Here is a 22,034-nt window from a genome sequence, read left to right on the forward strand (position 1 = left end):
TTCCCGGCCTCCTCCTCCTCTACCACAGCACCCCCACCCCTCCCCTCCAGGTTCCCAAGGTACTTCCGGAAAATCCCAGGTCTCTGAGGAAGAGTGTGAAAGACTATTTTAAACTGTCTCCTAAATGGTAAGATGAAGAGGCTGGTGACACACTGGAAACCAGCCTCACACAGCAGAAAACAGTGTCCCAATCACCGTGGGAGAGCCTACCGCACATGGAGCAGACAGACACAGCTCTGACCCTGCCAGCTGTGTGACCTGGGGGCATCCTGAACCTTTCTGGGCCTGTTTCCTTACTTGTGAATTGAAAGCACCAAATTAAGTCACCTTTTAGGGTTTCTTTCAAGTAAAATACCTGTGTACTTTTGTATGATTCTATGAACTGTCTTGTCCAGAAATTCCTGGGGATGGGAGAGACACTGATCTACACTGGGGGACAGGTGAGGAAATGGCAGGTGGCTGGGTCCAGTGAGACCTGTCCCCTGTCTGTAACCAACACAGCATCAACATGGTGCTGGAGAGGGATGAAAAACCTTGTAAGGCTGAAAGCTTTGGAAAGCTGCAGAGTGACAAGTGTCAACAGGACTCATCCTGTCTGAAGGGTGACCAGATTCTGCAGGGGGCTGAAGGAGCCTCAGCAACAAATCCCAGGAACACTGCAGACTCACATCCAGTAACTCTCCTGAGACACACTCAGAAAGCTCAGAGAGCATGAGTGAAAAAGCAAGTGATTGCATTCTTGCTCTGAAAAGTTCTGGTTGAAGGGAGGGTACCCTCCAAGAGATAGAGTAGAAGCACAACGCACAGTCATACTTCAGTTCAGAATGGCTGACACCACTGTGAGACTCTACATCGCCAAGAGGGTAATTTTATATCTATATATTTCAACACTGTGAAGTTTCATAGTTTTCTTCCCAAAGCACATAAAAGTGAATTTAAAAAATAACACTTTTTTTTTTTTAGTGAGAATGTTAGTAATGACCATTAAAAGTACAACCAACATCCATTTTCATAAGAGTGACATTTGCAGAAAGTTTTGTAGGGGTGCAAGTAGACTTTAAGGGAAGTGAACATCCAGTACAAACACAGAATTCAGTGTTTGGGGCTCAACATCTCACCCTTCTTTCAGTGCTTTAGCTTCTCAGGACGGCACCCACATGTTCCCATGCGTATCTGGTGCTTTGATATAAGGAATGTTCCAAATCCATGGCCGATCTGGGGGAAAGAACACATTATATAATATTTATTTCAATAGGATCACAGAAAATTCACTTACCTGATGGGATAAAAGCACTTGTGTGCTTGATTCTCCAAACTGTTTTTAAGTTTTTAAAATTGAGATGTAATTGATTGTGGGGTACAGAGTTGAATATCAATTCCTGTGTTGCAACATGTGATGCTCAAATCAGGATAACTACTATATTCATCATTACACAATGTCGATTCTCCAAACTGTGAAGAATATTTTCTGAACCAACCCCAGGTGATATCCCCCTCCAGGCAAGGACTTTTAGTAAAGGTTCATGTTAGGACACAGGGGTGAGTGGATGGGAGAGTAGCAAGCAGGAACCCAGGCTGAATCCTGGTGCTGCCACTTACTCTAGGTGCTACCTGGCAAGTTCCTTCACCAATCGGAGTCCCGGTTTCCTCATCACTACCTGTGTTGTGGAGTGGTCATGAGCACTAAGTGAGATAAATCCATAAAGCATGCAAGATATAGTGCCTGGCACATAGAAAAGGCCTACTGAGGAGCAGCTATTCCCTTCTTCCTGGAAGCTTAAGAAAGTAACATTAATAGTTGATATCGTCAAGGGCTGTGTTTCTGCTCTCAGCAACATAACCAAGAGGCCCAGATCACATCCTAAAATGTTTTTGTTCTGTGGTTAAATAATTGATGAGATACCAAAGTCTCCGTATAAGTGACTGCAAACCAATGTCGAAGAAAGCAACACGCCTGGCATGGTACAACAGAAAGAACACTTGAGGACCTATGTTCAGATCCCACCTTTCCCTCCCAGCAGCCTAGGGAAGGCATCTGGGTTTTGGCCTTAGGTTCTTCCTCTGTGAAATGGAAATTAATTGCAACTGCAATCACCAGGGATTCCCGTGAAGCATAAATGAGAGAACATGTGTGAAAGTTCCTGGCATGTTACATGTGCTCAGTAGAGGTGAACTTTTACTTCTTTTTAATTGACATTTCAGAAGTTTAAAAAATTTCAACAAATCACTTATCACACATCATTACTGCTAGAGTCAAACCATTTCAAAAGAACCATAATAATAGGGGTAGAGTGTAACTATATCACAAGGATTAAAAATAAGTCCCCGTGCTATTATCTGGATACTTTGAAGGGCTGGAGAACTTATTGTAAACCGTTACTCGGTGGGTCTAAGATGGACTGCCAGGTTAAAGCAGTGTCTCAGAACTGCATACTCGCCTGCTATTATCTGGATACTTTGAAGGGCTGGAGAACTTATTGTAAACCGTTGCTCGGTGGGTCTAAGATGGACTGCCAGGTTAAAGCAGTGTCTCAGAACTGCATACTCGCCTGTGGGGGAGCCTTTCCCCTTCTCCTGCCAGAGGCAGATGGTGGCACAGAGGGCGACCTAGCAAACAGTGGTATCTGCTACTCTCTTCACAGCCTCACTGTGCTGAATAATCTCAGAGCAATCTTGCGAATAGCACCACTCAGCAGGATGTGCAGGAAAGAATACTAAAGATGGCAACAAACTATCAGAACACTGCTTGCTGGTCTTTGGCCTTGGGATAGTTTGAAAGCATGAAATCAAACACTTTTTTGTTCAACAGCTTGTTAGCGAGCCTAAATCTGGGTTGTTTTTTTTTTCTTACGTTTCATAAAAGGCTGAGGGACTGACAGGGCTGATAGACTGTCTCCCACTAGCACTTGTTGGCCTTACCGATGCCCTTGATCTCCCCCACTGGAAGCACCATCTTATAAGCTCCTCTGTTACTTACCCACTTTTTTTCCTGTAGGTTGCTCTGTTGGGTAACATTGGCTCTGCGACATTCCCAAAGCAGAGGACACCTGGATTCTTGCTGTGTGAGGGTACTTCAAAAAGTTCATGGAAAGATTCATATTATTTGTAATTTTATTTTTCCACGAACTTTTTAAAGTACTCTTGCAGGAGTAGCTATTAGAGATACTCTTCAGCAATACAGGATTTATGATGCAAACATTTACCAATGAGCTGGTAACTTCAAGATCAGTACTGCATTTAGTCCTCTCCTTCTAAATTAGGCAAGAATGACCAAACAAGGACTTTGTAACCACCCTATTGGTAGACCCCCTGCTGCTTTGTTTTATAAATGAGCAGAATGTCTACACCTGTGGGCTGATCGTTTCCCACACTGGCTGAAAGGTCCACTCCACCTGGAGCGAAAGCTAGAAAAAATGGCCACAAGCAGGAGAAGAGGGTGGTTGTGATCCTGTGACTTTTTACCCATTACTACTGGAAATCAGCATTAATACTCACTGGCTCAGAGGAAAATCTGTTTTAAGCAATTTTCCTACATTGTCCCATGAGAGAACAACTTGCCATCTAATACATTCATGCGTGTATTTGAAATATTTGTTGAGTGCTGGTTAGATTCGAGAGACTTTTGCTAGGTTCTATGGACACAGTGGGGTATAAGCCAGGTATGGAAGCCTCAAATGGCTTATAGCCCAGTGGTATGTAAGTTTAGACAAGTTTAGACTGAAGTAAATATTCTGCTACGGTTTAAATGTAAGGAACTATTTTAAATGAATCAGACAGTGGGTGAATAGTCAGACCATTTAGGAACCAATGGTTTTCAAGCATTTTAGAGGATTATTACACTCTATATGTGCTAAATCTATAGCATGCATATCTCATGCCACACAGGTTTTAAGGACTAATTTTACTAAGCAATTGCATTTGCAGCTGATTAGCCTAGTTCCAGATACTTAATTTTTAAAATTTTATAATATATCATACCTGCAAAAGATTCTCAACTTAACCAACTGATCAAAGTCAGCATCACCAGTAATCAGGCAGATCAATATCATGTGCCTCCTGATATGATGCACCAAGAAGAACACAACTTTAGCTCTGTGGTACTCTTGGCAGACATGCAAAACCTGGATCTAATTATGAAAAAACAGTGGATAAACTCAATGTAGAATGTTCTTCACTGTTTACAAAATAAATAATGGCCTATGCTCTGCAAAGTGTCAATGTCATAAAACATTCTTGGCAGACATGCAAAACCTGGATCTAATTATGAAAAAACAGTGGATAAACTCAATGTAGAATGCTCTTCACTGTTTACAAAATAAATAATGGCCTATGCTCTGCAAAGTGTCAATGTCATAAAACACAAGGAAAAAATTATGGCTCTGTTCCATATTAATGGAAACTACGGAGACATGATAACTGAATGCAACATGTAATCTGCAATTTCTCTTTTACTACAAAGGGCATTATTGGGGGAACTGATGCAATTTGAATATATTTGGTAGACAATAGTATTGAATCAATGTTAACCACTGATCTTGATAACTGTACTGTGGTTATGTAAGAGAATGCTTTTATTTTTAGGAAATATACACTGAGGTATTTAGGGAATAAAGGGACATCATGTTTGCAGCTTTCAAATGGATCAGAAAAAAGTCAACATGAGAGAGGATCAAATAAAAAAACACTGACATTTGGGGAACTTGGGTGAAGGAATTCTTGGGTATCAGAATTCTTTGTAATCTTGCAACTTTTCTGTAAATCTGCAATTATGTCAAAAATTTGAAAGAATACTATATATGTACACTGTGTGTATCTAAAAAATAATGAAAATAAAACCTACTTAATAGAATGTAACTAATGTCTTCGAAGCTTTGTATATTTAGTTACTTCTTAAGTGTGACACACAACTTTATCAAGTCCGAATAAGATAGGCTTTACTTTAACCTTACCTTGGCTTACTTTCTCAACAGTACATTAGATAATAAAAAGAAGATGAGCTAAAAGGGTAGTGTAAAGCAGATGCCCACGGAAGAGCGCTCAGGAGACATTACACACTGATCTACTTCACTTTCTCTTCAGGGTCAGGGCCACACAGCAAGTGGGATGTATGGAAATAATTTGTGTTAGATTTTAGAAGTTTTTGATTTTGTTTATAAAAGACTTCTTTTAAAAATATCACTTCTATTAACATCATGGGTTTGGTTAAGTACAACTTTCAGGAGAAGAGCACAACCTAAGCTCGATGATGGCAAGGATTTGTGTCTGTCTCATTCATCGATGTATTATGAGCACTTAGTGTCTGCATACAGTAGGTTCTCAATATCTATCTGTGGAGAGAACAAATAAACAGCAACTACTTCATAAAGTAAGGTATACCTGTAGCTGAGTCTTAGTCTTTTCTTTACTTTATTTGATAATTTTCTTGGTTTCAAGATACCTGGTGGTTATTTCTCGTGTTGAGCTGTAACTGTGTTCACAGCAGTATGCTCCTTTGCTAAGTTTTTTGCATGATCTTCTGATTTCAGAAAGTATTGAATAAGATCTTATGTGTTACAATGGTTTGAAAATCACTTTTTAAAATGAAGTACCTCTGAAACGTTAACCACTCACTCTTCTAAATCTTCGTAAAATGCCTCTCTATAGTCCACATGGTCACCCTGAATACTGACTATATAAAGTGGTGACATCTGAATTACTCGCATTATTCCACATGCTACTGAAGTAGTGCAGAAGATAACATAGTACCGACATAAAATAAAAAGCTCCATTCTCTCTTGTATGCATCTTTCAAAGGAAATGCCAAACAAACAAACAAAAAGCTCAGCTAAACATTAAAAAGCATTCTGCTTGCTGGCTGGATAAAAGATTGATCTTTCCATGGTCTAAGATACTACCCAGTTGTAAGCTTTTAAACTCTTGGGAATGCTCTTTCTTCTGGAAGGGAAGGGACCTTAGGACATTTTTAAGGTTCTTCCATTCTTGCTTTCATAGTCTTTTTGAGATTAGGACTAAAGGGAGAGGTGGAATCCAGCCAGGGTTCTGGGGTGGGGAGTGCAAGGTCCAAGGCCAGACGCTACGAGGTAAAGTCTAGGGCAATCATGGTCACCCACCTCTCATGTTTATAACCAAGGTGAAAGAAAGAAAAGAAAAGAAAGACAGGAAGGGAGGGAGGGAGGGAACCCAAAGAACAGAGAAAGGGAGAAAGGGAGAAAAGACACAAGTGTAGCACAAAGACTGAAGGTAGAAGAGGAGAGTGTCATATGGTCACCAGTCTTGCCACAGTGGGCAGGTCTAGGGACTGCCCTGCACAAGACTTAACGTTTTAAAATCAACTCATTATGGAAAAGGAGAGAAAATCCACAGTAATTCATTGTCTATTATGTGCCAGGAACTGAACCGGGCATTTTAATAAAAACAATTGTGATAATAAAAAAGGCTAAAGTTTACTGACTTCTAACTCTGAGCTAGACCCCGGTATTAGTTTATAGGTATCATCTCAGTTAATCTTTTCAACAACCCTATAAGGTAGGCACTCATATTTTCCTCATTTTGCACATACAGATGCTAAGGCCTAGAAAAAATAATCAACTGCCCAGGGCCACGTAGTAAGTTGTAAAGTGGGCACATGCACACGGCCTGCACACACAGCCTGGCTTTAAGGCAGAGTTTTCCTTTTATTTATTTATTTTGAATTAAAGCAGGGCTTTCTTTTCTTTGGTGTTGGGTGGGGTGCTCACAGGTTGAAATTCTGATAAAACCTATATAACCTTGCTAGTGAAAAAGGAATATGCATGAACATACAACAAACTTAGAGGACTCAACAGACTGTACATGCTTTGGAAAGAAGGGGAAGAAGAATGCCTTCTGAGACTTAGTATCAATGCAATTGATTAGAGAAATACAAAGTCACCTGCAAGAGGCAGGATGGCACCCGAAACAGCATGACATGAGATTGACTTTGTCAAATGTGTCAATACAATCTAAAAAAAATGGGTCTACTAGAAGGGAGAGTTTTAGTTCACCGCAAAAGCTGAAAAGGGTGAGAGAGGGTGGGGAAGCTGCTAGAGCCCATCTAGCATTGTCTAAGGAAGAGATGGACCTACTGGGCAAGGTGACCCTGTTAAGGAATTGGAGATTTTGGAATATTAATGGAGTGATGTCATTAGAACTTTTCAATTAAAAAATGAATTTTCTCTGCTCAGATTTAGCACTTACTCACAAACCTACAGATTATAAACTGGCTACCCATGTAGGCCCCTACCTTCCAGGGAAGGATATGCTGGTTATGGTGATGTGAGCATTTGCCATTTTAAATTATTGTGTCCTGATTATACATCTCATTCTCTGAGAGTCTGGTAAGTGTGGACTCACCTCAAATACAGATATTTTTAGGGCTAATAACAGCGGCTCAGCAGCCTGTGAGGCTGGGTCACAGCCAGGGCGGATGGAGGGATGCACTAAGCCAGCCAGCTTTCCTCTGAGGACATCTGAACCTGCTGCACATACTCCTACTGACTTTCTATTGTGAAAAATACTTGGACACTGCCCTTAAGAAAGTCATAGTCATAGTCTGTTGCAGCAGTTTTCAAAGCACAGCCTGGGGTTTTCCCTTTTGGGGGCATGGTATGTGAAGCCAAAATTACTTTCATTATAATACTAAAGTCATCATTGTTTGTTTTCACTTTCATTTTCATGCAAGCATACAGGGGCTACTATGTGATGTGATATCAAAGCAGACTGAATGAGGGAGCAGCTCTGATATCCAGCTGTCATCTTTTAAGCTACACAATGCAAATACATAAGATAATGCTACTTCGCTAATCTCATTTTTTTGGAAATAGTCATAAAATACATGTTATAATGGGTTTATTATTGTTATGTTAAAACTATAATCAATAAATACTACAACATTTCTTAGTTTTAATTTCTAATACAGTAAATATCAATGGATATAAAATCCCACATAAATAAAAGCTCTTTGTGTTTCTTGGTAATTATAGTAGTGCAAAGGGGTTCTAAGACCAGTTTGGGAGCTGCAGCTCCAGTGGCCCCCAGACAGGGCAGCAAAGTGGTCTTTGCAATCCTGAGCTTCCAGAGGGTTCCACGAGCCAGGCTCCTACTGAGAGACCAGTGGCCTTCCCTGGGCTCTGTTTGTGTCCACTATGGCACATCCACCCATGGCTTTCCTCCATCTGTGTCCCACCTTTACTTCCATAAAGTTCCGGAGGCAGATCGTATGGCACGGGAAAAGAGGCCATTGGCTCCTGGCTGCCAGAGAAGAATTTCTGTTTCACCTTAAAGCTGTCCAGACCCTGCAGACACACAGAGAGAACCTATAATTGCACCTCATTTTCTGAAAAACAAAACACCCCCAAAAAACAACCTAAAACATCCCAAGAAGTGATCATATCATTGTGGCACCCAAAACAAAATTCAAGTTATTTCAAAGCTATTTTCAGTGCTTGATGGGCAAGTTTATTTACAATCCCCCACAATTATTTTCTTTCCTGAAAAGAGAGGTTTAAATTTCAGGAATTAAATTACAGCAAGGTTTGCAAAAGTTTAACAAAGGATATAAAAAAATAAGAGAAATGATTTTGAATAGTATAGCCCATTTCTACCAAACACTACGTACAGTCTGCAGGAAGTTTGTAGAACTCATGGTATAAAAATACCTCAAAATACTTTCAATATTGCTATAGTAACAGGCTGCCTGCTCTGGAATAAGAAGAAATAAAAAGTTGCTTTCATGTATAATGGAGGTGTTCCAATATAATATGATAGGAACATAAAAAAGAAAATTCTTCAAGACCTACCAAAATAGAAAGCTTATTCCAAGAATTCCAGAATAGGGTATTAATTTTAGATCTTAATAAGGGTGGTACTTCAAAAAGTTCGTGGAAAATGAAATTAAAACATAACACAAATCTTTCCATGAGCTTTCTGAAGTACCCTTGTGTATACAGGCTGATGTACATGCTGCCATTTCATCCTAACGCAGGGCCTACTGCACTGCAGGTGGCACATAAGACAGCAGTGCTGTCCTCCCTTGCCTCCATGCATTGGTCATCTTCCGGCCTTTCCTGGATTATCCTGACATTCTGCTCATTAGTCTGTCTGCTTCTGATTCCTTCTGTCCACCCATTCAAACACATTATGCACCCTTCATATCCTAAGTACCCACATACCAAACAGTGCTAATATCTTAGGAACCGACAAAAAGAACAAGGACTAAAGTTCTTAGTCTCTGTGATCAGGTAACCTAGTAAGGGGAGGCTGGTCACAGGCACAGTGCAGGAGAACATGGTAAGAGTTGTGCTGACCGAGGCTTCAGACAATCAGTTCTAGCCTTTGCTCTGGCATTCCCTAAGCTGTGTGGATGGCTGATGTTTGCATGCGTTCACTTATTCATTCAACACATTACTTCTTGAGTCCCTCTTCTGGAACAGGCACGGAGCCAGGCACTGGGTACACAGGAGTTAACATAAACATCCTTATCCCTGTCCTCATGGAGTATACAGTCAGGTGGGGAGACATTAAACAAATATATCTATAAAAGTAAAATAATTACGATTCTGGTAAGTGCTGTGAAGAAAAGAGAAGGAGTACTATAATAGCAAGCCTGTTTTAATTTGGTGGGGAAGGGATGGCCAGTGGAAGCCTCCCTAAAAAAGATGACACTTTAATTAAACTCTGAAAGGTGAGCAGGGTTTGGTCAGGTGGGAGTGGAAAGAATGTTCCAGGTGGAGGGAAGAGCATCTGCACAGGCCCAGAGGTGGGAAGAGCTTGGCTTGTTTTAGGAACTAAAAAAGACAGAGGGACAGCTGACCACTTACTAGGTCTCAATTTCCTCATTTGTACAATTGGCATAATAAAGCTTCTGGAGGTTATCATATTAATGTTTCTAGCTTCAGCACCTAGCCTAATCCTGGTGCATAGTAGGTGTTCAAGAAATACGAGCTGTAGAAATGAGATTAAAGTTCCTCCTCTGCTTATTTTACAGGCTTCTGCATAAGAGCAGATAAAATAATGTGTGAAAGTGCTTTGCATAAGGTAAGACCTATGGAAGGGATGGAGTTAGAGCACTGATGAAGACAGTGATCAATAACAGTGAAAGACGTCCATGGATAGACACCTGGCACAAAGTCTAGACAAAAAGGAAGGAATGACCTTTTTCCAGTGCAGGATAAGGAAAAGCTTTGTAGAAAATAATATTTTAGCGGGGCCTTGAAAAATTGGTGTAATTTTGGTAAACAGAGAGATGGCAGGGAAGAACATCAGGGGAGAGGCCAGTGTAACCAAAGGCAGGGTTGGTAAAGCACAGGGCAGGCATGTCTGGGGATGGCAAATGCACGAATGTGGGAGGGCTGGGGGACCGGGGGGCACACTGGAGAGGAAAACTGGAGCCAGATTGGGAGGGTTTTGAATGGAAAGCAGTGTGGACATCTGTGGTTTTTACCTGTTGAAACAGGCTCATTCCCTGGCCAGAGTGACTTGGGACAGGCAGGTAACGCAAGTCAGAGATGTTGGGGAGCTCATCTGGTAAGGTGAAAGTCTTGAGCTGCTGGGGGCTCTCATGTCCATCAAATGGAGGAGGATATCAGAAAAACTGAACCCCAAAGACATGGCCCGAGCTCCTGGGTTCAGCCCTGCCTGAAGCAAGGGTTCATCCTCCATGTTCGCCTTCTTACTTACACTTGTTTAAGCTGACTATCACTTACATCCCAAAGCATCATAGCTAAGGAGTGTGGCCTTTGCTTCAGTAGACAGTGAGGAGTTGCCGAGGTTTTTGAACAGAGAGGTTCCACTACAAACACAGACTGCGGCACACTGGAGAATGAATTAGTTTAGGAATTGCCAGACCGTGAGACCAAGAGTTATTGCAACATGAACAGGAAATGAATTAGAGAATGATAATGGGTATGTAAGTATAAATATTATTATAACCAAAGTTTATATCTAAAGTGAGATGACTTTGGATGAGAGTGGTGGCAGTAGAAATAGAAAAAAATGGATTTGAAATAGATGGAAGGAAAATACAAATCAGGGATACATGAGGGCAGGGCTGGGGTGAAAGGGGACAGGGAGACCAAGGACACAGGAAGGCTTTGAGCCAGGCCGAATGAAGGACACCACAGCCTGCTTCCTACCCCATGCCTGCTTGCACTCAGTGGAGGGCTGCTGGACTACCTCCTCAACACAAGCAGCCCTGGTGTCCCTCCTAGTAACTCACCTTTGATACATTCTGGATCTGAGGAAACTCTTAATAATAAACTCTTTTGCAGATCACTTACTTGCTGTGTGACTCTAGGCAAGTTACTTAACCTTTCTGGGCCTTGGTTTCCTTGTCCATTAAAAGAAGATAATAATAGCACCTAATTAATACAATTATTGCAGGGATACATTAGTCATTTAGGACAATAACTAGCACATGGTAAGTATTCCAGGAAATAAACTAGTATAAGGGTACTTCAAAAAGCTCACGGAAAAATGGAATTAAAAGATAATACGAATCTTTCAATGAATTTTTTGAAGATCCCTCACATAACTGTAAGAATATTTAGGGTGTTCTCTGTGATGTAATTACTCCTATTTTACAGAGGAGGAAACAAATTTGAAGGTTAGTTGCCCAAGGCCACATAGCTATTAAAAGTGGCAAGGCTGGAAATTGAGCCCTTCTTTTTGATTCTTGGACCTATGTTCCTTCCATCAAGCAAACAAATAATCTCACATTCACCACCAAGAACCATGATGAAGAATTTCTTGAAAATTTAAGAGTCAATATTAAGTCAGGTCAGGATGAGTCAAACTCTGGAAACACTGGTATTTGAGCATTTATTTTTAAGAGGTCAGAAGTTGGGAAGTGATGCCAATTTAATGATTATTAAATCCTTTTATAGAGTTTTTAAAAATAAAGAGGTCAGAAGTTGGGAAGTGATGCCAATTTAATGATTATTAAATCCTTTTATAGAGTTTCAGGTAAAAAATTATTTCCCTCTTCTTCAGCTCCTAGCTTAATTCTGTCACTTTGAAGTGTATCACGGCAATGGGTCAAGAATCTTTATGACCTGGATTCAGATCTGATGCCCTACATGTTTTGGCCCGTGGCCCTATTTTGTGGTGTCTGACCTTAGATATAGGAAGGTCTGAACTATGTCTGACAGGAACCAATATGCCTTTTTCTAGAATGCCATTTGTGATCCAAATTCTAGGGTATTATTTTAAAAAAAAGTACCACTTTTCCCTTCAATCTGGATGTCAAGTAATTTGAGGCTGTCTTCTAATTATCATTATTTATATATCACAGGGCAATCACTTGGCACTTTACAAAACAGAAGAAGGCACCCTCCCAGGCACAGATACTTAAAAGACAGTTAAGACAATACATTTATAAAACACCAGGTGAGAGGGTGGACATATACCACACATGAGAAATTGCTGGCTTTTCCCTTCATCAGCTTTGGGAGTAAAAGAGCTGGTTATCGCAGTGATGGTTTAGATTTAGCAGCTTAGCTCAATCATAGAGAACAAGCAGCATGCTCAGATATCAGTGAGAGATGTAATTTATTTTTTTAGTTCCATTTAGCTGAGTAGCATCCTCAAGTGGTAAAATGCTACACAAGGCATCTGGTTGTCCTGGATAAAACACTGATAGCAGCTGGACCTCCCAGAAGGAGCACACTTAAAGATGGACTAATTGGCAAGGAACTAAGTTACAGGAGGGTGGTGACGTGTCCTTCCCGCAAGGCAGTATACAACCAACAACCAGAAGAGTTTCCAGCTAAGGGCTTAAGAAAAGTTTCGTGCAGGAGCATAAACCTAACAGGACTTTGAAGGATGGGTTTTTGATAGGGAAAGTGCTGTTTGTGTGAGTGTGGAGGAGTGCAGTTCAGAAGGAAAGAAAGTAACAGAACAGTATCATGGAAGTGACCTCAAGGTTTTGATTTAGTTGAAAGCCTACAGACGTTTCTCTGCTTTCAACCTTCTGTTGAACTGTGCGGTTTATATGCTGTTGCTGCTACTGCTAATATCAACCGCAACCATTACTGAGTACTTGCTAAGTACCAGGCACTGTTTAAAACACTTTACAGGCTATAGTTCGTAAATCTCACATGATGAGAAATTGCGATGAATTAATTACTATGTTGCCCCCACCATACAGCTGAAAAAAAAGGGGGCCTATGGAAGTAAAATAGTGGGGCCAAGTCTAACACTGCTTGTAAGCAGGACCCCAGCTCTAGTCTATCATTTTGGCTCCTATAGATCCGAGGTCCCTAAATCTTCAAACTGTGTGTCTGGGAGTTCTTTTTCTTGGTTCTTGGGATCTCTCCAATGTGTTCTCCCATATTCTGTCTCTAAGTTATTTCAGAGTCTCCAACTGAGACAAAGAGCAGTAGCTCAGGATCACACAAGTAGTAAAGGGCCATTACTGCTGTGGCCTATGCTCATCAATATGCCAACAAGAGGTGTGACCAGAGTAAGGGGTATGTGGGGACAGGGATGGGAAGTGAGGTGGGTGGCATGCTGTTTTAGCTCACAGTGGGCCTTGATGTCACCCAGAGGAACATGCATGTCATAGCATGGGCCAAGGGGAGCCACTTAAGGTTTAAGGGCAGAAGAATACAGACCCTGACATGTGGGTAGCAACAGCTCCAGAAGTAGAGCAGTAGCCTGAGATGGGGAAAAGGGGAGAGACATGGGTCAGCTAGTCCAGAGGAGAGAAAAGACCATGACCTCAGTAGCAGGCAGTGAAATTCCTGACAGGGCAGATGGGACAGGATATAGCAACTGGATGTGGATGGGCAAGAAGAAGGAGTAGACTGCGAGGACGGTGGCTTTATTAGTGAAGTTACTAGGAAATGCCACGTGTAACAGTGTGGCTCACCTGTGGCCTGCTGGGAGATGCTGGGAGCCCACAACCAATGGGCTAGGCCCAGGACAGGTGGCAGAGGTGGTGCGGGGAGGACAGAATTTAAGAGGTGGTAGCTCTTGTAAATTAGTTCTTCCAGCCAGAGCCACCATCCCAATAAGAAAGCATGTGTTTGTAGTATATGCCATTTTTGACAACAAAAAGACAATAAAATAGTTTAAGCAGAATAGAGAAAAAAGAAAGAGACGTGAAGACTGAAGTTAGGTAGAGACTTGACTTTTTGGAGATTTGATTGAAGCATTTTTGACTCTGACCACAGGAAAGAGGGAACCCATCATTTCAGGAGCAAGTGAACCTGTGGCTCATAAGACACTGAGATGTCTCTCAGCCCTAAGTCAAGGGCAGGGACACTTGGGCTACTGTGGTCTAGAAGGAAACAGTATTGGACTTCGATCCATGATTCTCAGATGGTTATGTGCATTTCTCTCAGGCAGGAGTTGTTCTACCACAATGTGTTAGGCAGGCTCAAGTCTAAGGCCTACTCCGTGCCTGACAAAGTGTGTGCTCGATAAACACCAAATGGAAAGAAGTTCAAAAAGAGAAATACTTTTACCTCCCTGGTATACACACATGCCTTAGGGTTTGGAATATAATTACTGATCTTTGAAATCACCAGGTCTTTCCTATATTGATATTTTCTCAATGTAAGTTAGTCTATTTTAAAAGTTAATACACCTAAAGTAAAGGGACAATCCAGGAAACATTACATACTTATGAGCTCCAGTTCAACCCCAGAGGTTTCAAATGGCGTCTTTACTATGATGGGAAATGCTGGCACTCCATCCACTACAGTTTTTAGGCCATAGAGAGTTCCACTTCATATGGCCACTCGGTTGCTGGGTGACAGGTCCTAATCATGGCTGTAAGTAGAGAACAGCAGTGTTCCTTCTAGATGATGGCCTAGAAGGAGCAGCTCCAGTTCAACCCCAGAGGTTTCAAATGGCGTCTTTACTATGATGGGAAATGCTGGCACTCCATCCACTACAGTTTTTAGGCGATAGAGAGTTCCACTTCATATGGCCACTCGGTTGCTGGGTGATAGGCCCTAATCATGGCTGTAAGTAGAGAACAGCAGTGTTCCTTCTAGATGATGGCCTAGAAGGAGCACAGAACTTGACTGTTGGCAACACTGGCCTCAAGTCAGCATTTGGAACACTGTGATCAACGTGGCCTACTGTGAAGGACGAAAGTGGCAACTCTAGCTGCTGATACCTCAGATATGTGGGTAGCATGGACATGGAGTTCTGCTCCAGATGCACAAAAGTGGGCTGATCTCAAGAAAATGTATTCTGGATGATGTCCAGTCAGAACGATGACTACAAAACTTTGTATTAAGTAGGTCTACTTGGCAAATATGTAACTATTAAAAGACATATCTTGCTAGTACTGAAGAGGGAAGCCTAAAAAAATAACACCTGGCCTCAGTTTACAACAAACTATGTTCTTGTCAGTAAACAATTTAAGATTATGATTGGCACAGAAATCTTTAAAACATTTATTAAATGAATATATAGGAATAGGCATTTTTAAGTACTGCATTGGACTCCTAAGTGCCTGTGTATATGTGTTAATTTCAACAAAACAGCTACAGGTGAGCTATTCCATACTGCAAATTGCTTACAGCATGATTTGTGAACATATTTAAGCACCAGCTACACACAACACGCACTGCACCGATTTTACATAGTCTCCACAGACACCATCTTGCACATTTCTCCTCCTCATGATGCTCAGTGTAGAGCAGTGCATACTCTAGGGACTTGAAGGAAACAACATCAAACGAAATTTACTAGGAGCTGGCCACATGCCAGGCCCCTTGGGAAAGCAGTCACAGTCTGGTCAAGGAGACATGCCTGTCAATGATCACAATACGGTGGGATATGTGATGAGCCCAGGTTCTAGGAAGTTGTGGGATGCAGAGAAGGGGTGTGTGGAGTGCAGGCAGGTGCGGCAGGTGGAGGCATAAAGGTGCCAGTCCTTACACAGGTTAAGGCTGGCTAGCAGGGTGGACCTGGCTTGTACTGAGAGCCACGAGTTCTGCGTGGCCGGAATATGAAATGCCAGGAGTGAGGCCTGTGTTGGTGGGAGTCAGAGCACAAAGGGAAAAGGGGGCTGTGCTAAGGATCCTGGATTCTACCTCACAGGGTTTGAAGTAGATGGGTAATGTGACTGCCGAGAGGTCTGCCAAGCCCACTCTGACGGCAATGTGGACAATAGCATGGAGGCGACTCGGGGGGTGAGGTGGGAGGTGCTGTATAAGGGCTGACGTGCCCTGGACGCAGTGGTTGCAGAGACGGCTGGAGGGGCAGATCACCAGGCAGCATTAAGGAGTTAGAAATGACAAGACTTGGTGATTAAATAGAGATGGGGGTGAAACAGTTGCCAAGAATGACTTCTACACTTTCAACTAGAACAGTAAATGGCAGTAGTAAATCATTAATAATCAGATTTTTTAATAGTGCAGTTTAAATGATTAAGATGATGATTTTGATGATATTTGCAATGCCCTATATGTTTAAGTGCCTTTGAATAACATAAATTACAATCATTATAATTTAAGAATTATATTTTATAAGATTCATATACTCTGAAAACTGGCCTGATGAGACCACTAACCCTGCTTAAGAAACTGATGGCTTTCTACCATCTGTGGGATAAAGTCCAATCCCTGTGTGTTCTGCTGTCCAGTCTCCTTCCAATCAGGATTCCAACTCTCAAGGCTCATGGCCCACGGCCCATGCCCCACACCCTAACCCCACTGCAGGCACATGGAACTTCCTGCTCTTTCCCAAATATAACATACACTTTTATTTCTGGAAGCCTCATCTCCCTGGACAGTGAGTTAAGCTCGCATTCATTTAAGACCCAGATTGAATGTCACCTCCTTTTCAAAGAAGCCTTCCCCAGTCCCCCCAGGCAGACTGCATGCTCCCTCTTCTCAGAGCCCTTACGTTCTGAAGGCCCCATATCATAGTTCTCATCACAGTCTGTAATCACCTGTTTTTGTTCCCTCAACTTATCCATGAGTTTCCTGAGAAAGAAGACTTCACCTCATCCTCATTCTATGCCCAGGGCCTACCAAACAGAAGCCACAGGGTGCTTGTGCAGCTGAGCAACGGGAGGTCAATCCCAGACTGCTGGAATGGTCAGTTATGGGCCTGGGATAGGCTTTGGGAAGGGAATGGCCAAAGTGTTCCATAGCACAGCCTCTCCTTTACTAGCTAAGCATCTCATTCCTGTGCTTGTATAACCTCAGCAAAATGACAAATGACCTCATGCCATAGATCTTTGGGTTGCCCTCAAAGTCAAAACCATAAATGTTAATTCTGTGAAGGCCAAGCAAAGTTCTACTACTTTTCCAGAAGCTTCACCTAACAGCAAACAACACAGATGTTATGATATAGTTGCTTAAAGACAAAGTTTCCTGTATCCCAAAAACCCAACATTGCTTTTTGCAGACTGTCAAGATCCACATCAACTGGCTTATAGGTGAAAGCCTCTCATGGTGGTCTTCTAGCTCACAACAATACTCCCCTTCTCTGGAAACAGGCTCACCATTGGGGATGAGGCTGGGAGAGTCCAGGGGCACTGAAGGCAGACCTAAGCTTGAAGATTCACTGGAAATGCAGGACCAGTGCCTGCGCCACAGAGCCACACCAGAGGCAGCAACCCAGAGAGAAGGTCTATGCTGAGGTCCCCAAAGCTGGCCAGGCTCCATCCCTCCTAGGTCTCAGCTGTTCAACAATTCCTTTGATTCACTGACATTACCCCCACTATCTTTTCAATAAACTCCTCCTTTTGTGTGTGGAAGTAGGCTCAAGTTAGTGTCTGTGAAACAACCAAACGACCGCTAATGCCCCTTTTAGTGCTCTAGGTTCTGCTCACTCAGACTAGATACCTCACTCAGGTCTTAGCATTCGGCTTGCACCTGGGACGTCTCTCATCTTATTATTCACGTACAGCAAAGGTCTACCACTTTTCCACCGGTGCCTATCTAGCTTTCATGACCACCTTGCCGAACTTGACTCTAAGCCCGTTAGCAGGGCAGGGTCAAAACACTTCCGTATGTTGCCCACAATGGCCAATTATAGCACTTTGCCCAAGTCATTTGTGATTCACTGAAGGACACAGACAACCCAACCAAATGGGAAACTGACTGATGACAAGACAGTTGTGGTCTGTGGGTCTTTACCAGTGTTATGGAGGGAGCCTGCTGTAAAGCACTGTTCCAAGCTCTGTATCTTAAGACATACCAACAAACTGATTGTTGGAGAATCTGTTAGTTTCTTAGGTGATGTATTAATTGCATGGTCACGTTGGTTGGGGCCTAGCTCTTGAATCTATTGGCACAGCATAGCAGGGGTGAAATCCATTTTTCATATTTCTTGCCTGATGGTCTTCATAAATAATGAAATCTCTGTTTTACGTAGAATGTGCCATAGTGGGGCCCTTCTTATTCCACAAGTATAGAAATAAGAGCCCAGTATAAAGTCAGTTTGGGGATTCTAAATGATTATTCCCATTTTTCTCTATTAGCCTTCTCTAAGGAACAGTCAGAGAAAGAATGAATACCTGAGTTAAAAATTAGTAGCTGAGAAAGGTTTAGAAGTCTCAGAAGGGCAATATATTTCCTTCCTATTACCATTTTCTTTTTTTTTTTTTTTCCCTTTTTGTCTTTTTTTCGTGACCAGCAACGGATCGCAACCCTCAGTGTTGCGCCCGTACTGGACCGGGACCGGCAACGGGATCGCAACTCTAGGTGTTGCCCCCGCACCTCACTCAGCCAGTGAGCGGGAACCGGTCTGTACGTGGGATCCGAACCCTCGGAGGGAGCGCTGCCACGCTCCCAAGCGGCGCACTGTAGCAGTGCGCCACCGGGCCGGCCCCCCTATTACCATTTTCATGAGCAGGGATCAGGTCAGAACAGTTATAAAAGACTAGAATTTTGCATAAGCTGACAAGAAAAGCCAAACAAGAGTGACATGGAATTTATTCTATTAATTATTATTAGGAAATAATGCTAGCCTCAGTTTGAGGCCACAGTCACTGTAATCGCACCAAATTACTGAATATTGTTATCCTAGTGCTGTGAATACACTGTTTCTCAGAAGCTGTGGTAAAGGTAAAAGATCATGGGAGGGATCAGAGAGAGGACTGAGGTCTGAGGGCTGAACCCCACTCTTCAGCTGTTGAACCTTAGGGATGTCGTATCCTTGTCTATAAAACTGGGTGACCTTCTACCTTACAAGGCTGTGAGAGTTGAAATCTTTAGCTGTAAGCAGCATAAGAATCTGCTTTTACTCTGCAGGAAAAAAAAACAAACAAAACATGCTGAAATCTTATGACACCACCCACAAAAAGGCCAGTTAGTTTAGTGAAACCCTCTGAGATGGAGAGAAAAAGGATGGAAAAAGATGGGCAAGGGGAGGAGAGAGAAAGGGAGAAAAGAGCTGGTCACATGAGCATGGTAAGAAAAGGACCAGTGAGGACTGCTGGGGTGCTCTCCTGCACACCTTAACACTGTTTTTTTTAATGGGTTCAGATTTAAGCCTGAGGACAAGCACACAGCACCCCCTTAGCTATACCTCATGGTCCAGTCAAAAGGGTTCACAATGGAGCTACGTCATGTGTGATTATCATAAATCCAACTATAGCAAGTGGTAAAAAAGGAGAAGGAAAAAAACCTTAGCCACCTCACTGTGTGGGCAATTCTGACTGCATTCCACTGAGCAGCGTGTGCCTGGCGCAAATGTGAGAAGGTGAGACAGGAGATCCTGGGATCTGTGTGCCTCTTACATGGGGAATGTCTCTCTGGACCAAGCATGAATTCTAGAGTTTAGAGAAACGTGTCTTGTAATAGCCTGGTCCCCACACACAAACTGGCTACTATGTCTGGTGTTCGGCTGCAAAAACCCTGAGCTGTTCCAAAGCTGGGAGACAAGCTGGCTGTGCTGGACATTTCGAGAGAGCTTTCAATGTGGTGCCCTTCCGGAAGGCTCAGTGGGCAAATCGTATGTATCCTTTGCAATCCTCTGAACTCTAGCCAATGACAAGAGCTTCTATACTTCCCAGCTTGTGCTCCTGCCAATTCCTTTCCAGGTGTAACGCTGTTGCTGCTCCTCTCTATGCATCCTAAATCCTAAGCATCCTTCAAACACCCCCATAACAAGCTCTCCAGCTTCCCAACAGCATTCTCCAATAACCCCATCCTAAAACCTCCACCCTTGGCTGGGCTATTCTTCTGGTGACTTGTCGTTTACTACGTTGTGATAAATCTTCATGTTTCACAGTATTTATTTATTTTTGATACTCATCACTATACAAAAGACTATTTATTAACTTCATCTGAAGCAATACCGGCACTCTCTAATAGGGTATGCGCCCTGAGAGCAGGTATCCTGTTGTATCCAGATTATTGAGTATTTAGTAAGTTTGTCAGCACAGATGAACAAATAAACTTAGTGGTCAAGAGCTCAGACTCTGGGTTACAATCCCGACTCTGCTACATGCAGACCTTGGGCAGGTCACTGGTACTAGAGGAAAACACAAAAACACAATTCATTTCACATGTGACCCACCAGGCAGGTGGAAGTGTGCACTTACAAAAGCGGATGGCAGGAAAAGGACCCCGAGCTCATAGGAACGGATCATCAGCTGGGCACCGTTCTTCTCTAAAGCTCCCCAGGCAGCCTTGGACAGATTCGCGCTGCAGAGACAAGGACACAGAAAGGGCTGACTCAGCGAGGCGTCTCAGTGTGGGTCAAACTTTCACAGCTGCAGGAGCACTGGTCAAAAAAATATATAGCTGCAATCACATTTATTCAGTTTCTAGCAGAGCTGCAGCACTTTTGAAAAGGATTTATCTAATTGCTAATTTGGGATAGCGTCACCCTCATCTGCATTTTCCCTTGAGGGCAGCTATTAAAATAATTATCTTTCCTTAGAAAGGGTTTTGTTCTGTCCAAAATCCTTTCTCTTTTCATGACCTTGCTGTAGCCAGGATTTCTGGTTTTGTTGAATATAAAAGTAGCATTTAAGAAAAAACTATGTAAATATCTTATATAGTAGTATCTTAAACTTCATATCCCTTTTTCTTTTCTTTTTTTTTTTTTTGCACCAAGCAGTGCTAATTTCTAGTTTCAATCTAAAGAAAAGAGCTCTGAGGGTACTAGATTGGTATTTGTATCTGGAAAGAAATGGTACATTCAGAATGTTTTACATAGACAAAGAGTTGTATACACGGGTAAAAAGTCATGGTGCAAAAGGAAGGAGATGCAGCACTGATCACATGGGGTGGTGCCAAGACACACAGCAGGATGCTCAGGAGCAAGAGGACTATTCTTTGAAGCATTGTCTTTAGAGACTTTCTCTTTTTTGAACAGCAAATTTGGCAGAGAACTCTCATCTACTGATTAATTAACATAAACCCACCATAAACATTTTTTTCAATTAGGCTAACCCAATTTCTATTTCATTTTTAAAAAGGATAGTAAAACTTCAGCTATTCAGAACACTTAAAAGCCTGACCTTGTAGATAACGGAATATTTCAAGATTCATTCACTGGTACACCAAATATTTTTCCAAGCTACGGGCTGGAATTGCTGTGCACTGGAATCAGAATCAGAATCAGAAACAGCTATCATGTAAGAAAAAAAACTGAGCTCTGTTAAGGTTCCATGGGAACAGTGAGGAAGGGATGTGGAAATAAGGAACTAAGGAAAACTCTCAAAGAAATTAAGCTCACTTAAGCATATTTTATAGAACTTCCTAACTTAAACAGATCATACCAAGGATAGGGAACCCTTCTCTAATGCACAAGGGCCACAATCATGAATGTCACTATAGGTGACGTGTCACAGAGATGTAAAATGCAGAAGTGGGATGTTTACAATAAAGAATTATGACTCTAAAAAAATATTTTCTGCAAAAGTTCAAGATGATAGCTTGCTCCTAGGTCACTACCTGTTAGTAAAAAAAAAGGTGACCTCCTGGGCACAAAGGACTAATGGCAAAAGTAACCAGTGAGTGTGGGGTGGAAGAAGTCTTCCTATTAAAGTTTCTCTCACTTTCTAGATTATGACCTCCTGAGTAACTCTCTTGATT

The 22,034-nt window shown here is 42.2% G+C and overlaps 1 protein-coding gene across 1 annotated transcript in view; it reads right to left on the reverse strand.

Moving 5' to 3' along the window:
• Positions 1-882: 882 nt before the first annotated feature.
• TDP1 (tyrosyl-DNA phosphodiesterase 1) overlaps positions 883-22,034 on the reverse strand; it is an 84,143-nt gene continuing 62,991 nt past the window's right edge. Inside the window, exons 14-16 of the mRNA XM_008583833.1 lie at positions 20,534-20,636; positions 8,204-8,312; positions 883-1,215 (exon numbers count right to left, since the gene is read on the reverse strand). Coding sequence (XP_008582055.1) covers positions 1,142-1,215; positions 8,204-8,312; positions 20,534-20,636 — 286 coding nt within the window. The 3' untranslated portion in view covers positions 883-1,141. The remainder of the gene's footprint in view (positions 1,216-8,203; positions 8,313-20,533; positions 20,637-22,034) is intronic.

This window comes from Galeopterus variegatus, unplaced genomic scaffold (assembly GCF_000696425.1).
Source record: "Galeopterus variegatus unplaced genomic scaffold, G_variegatus-3.0.2 Scaffold3058, whole genome shotgun sequence".
Classification (NCBI taxonomy): Eukaryota; Metazoa; Chordata; class Mammalia; order Dermoptera; family Cynocephalidae; genus Galeopterus; species Galeopterus variegatus.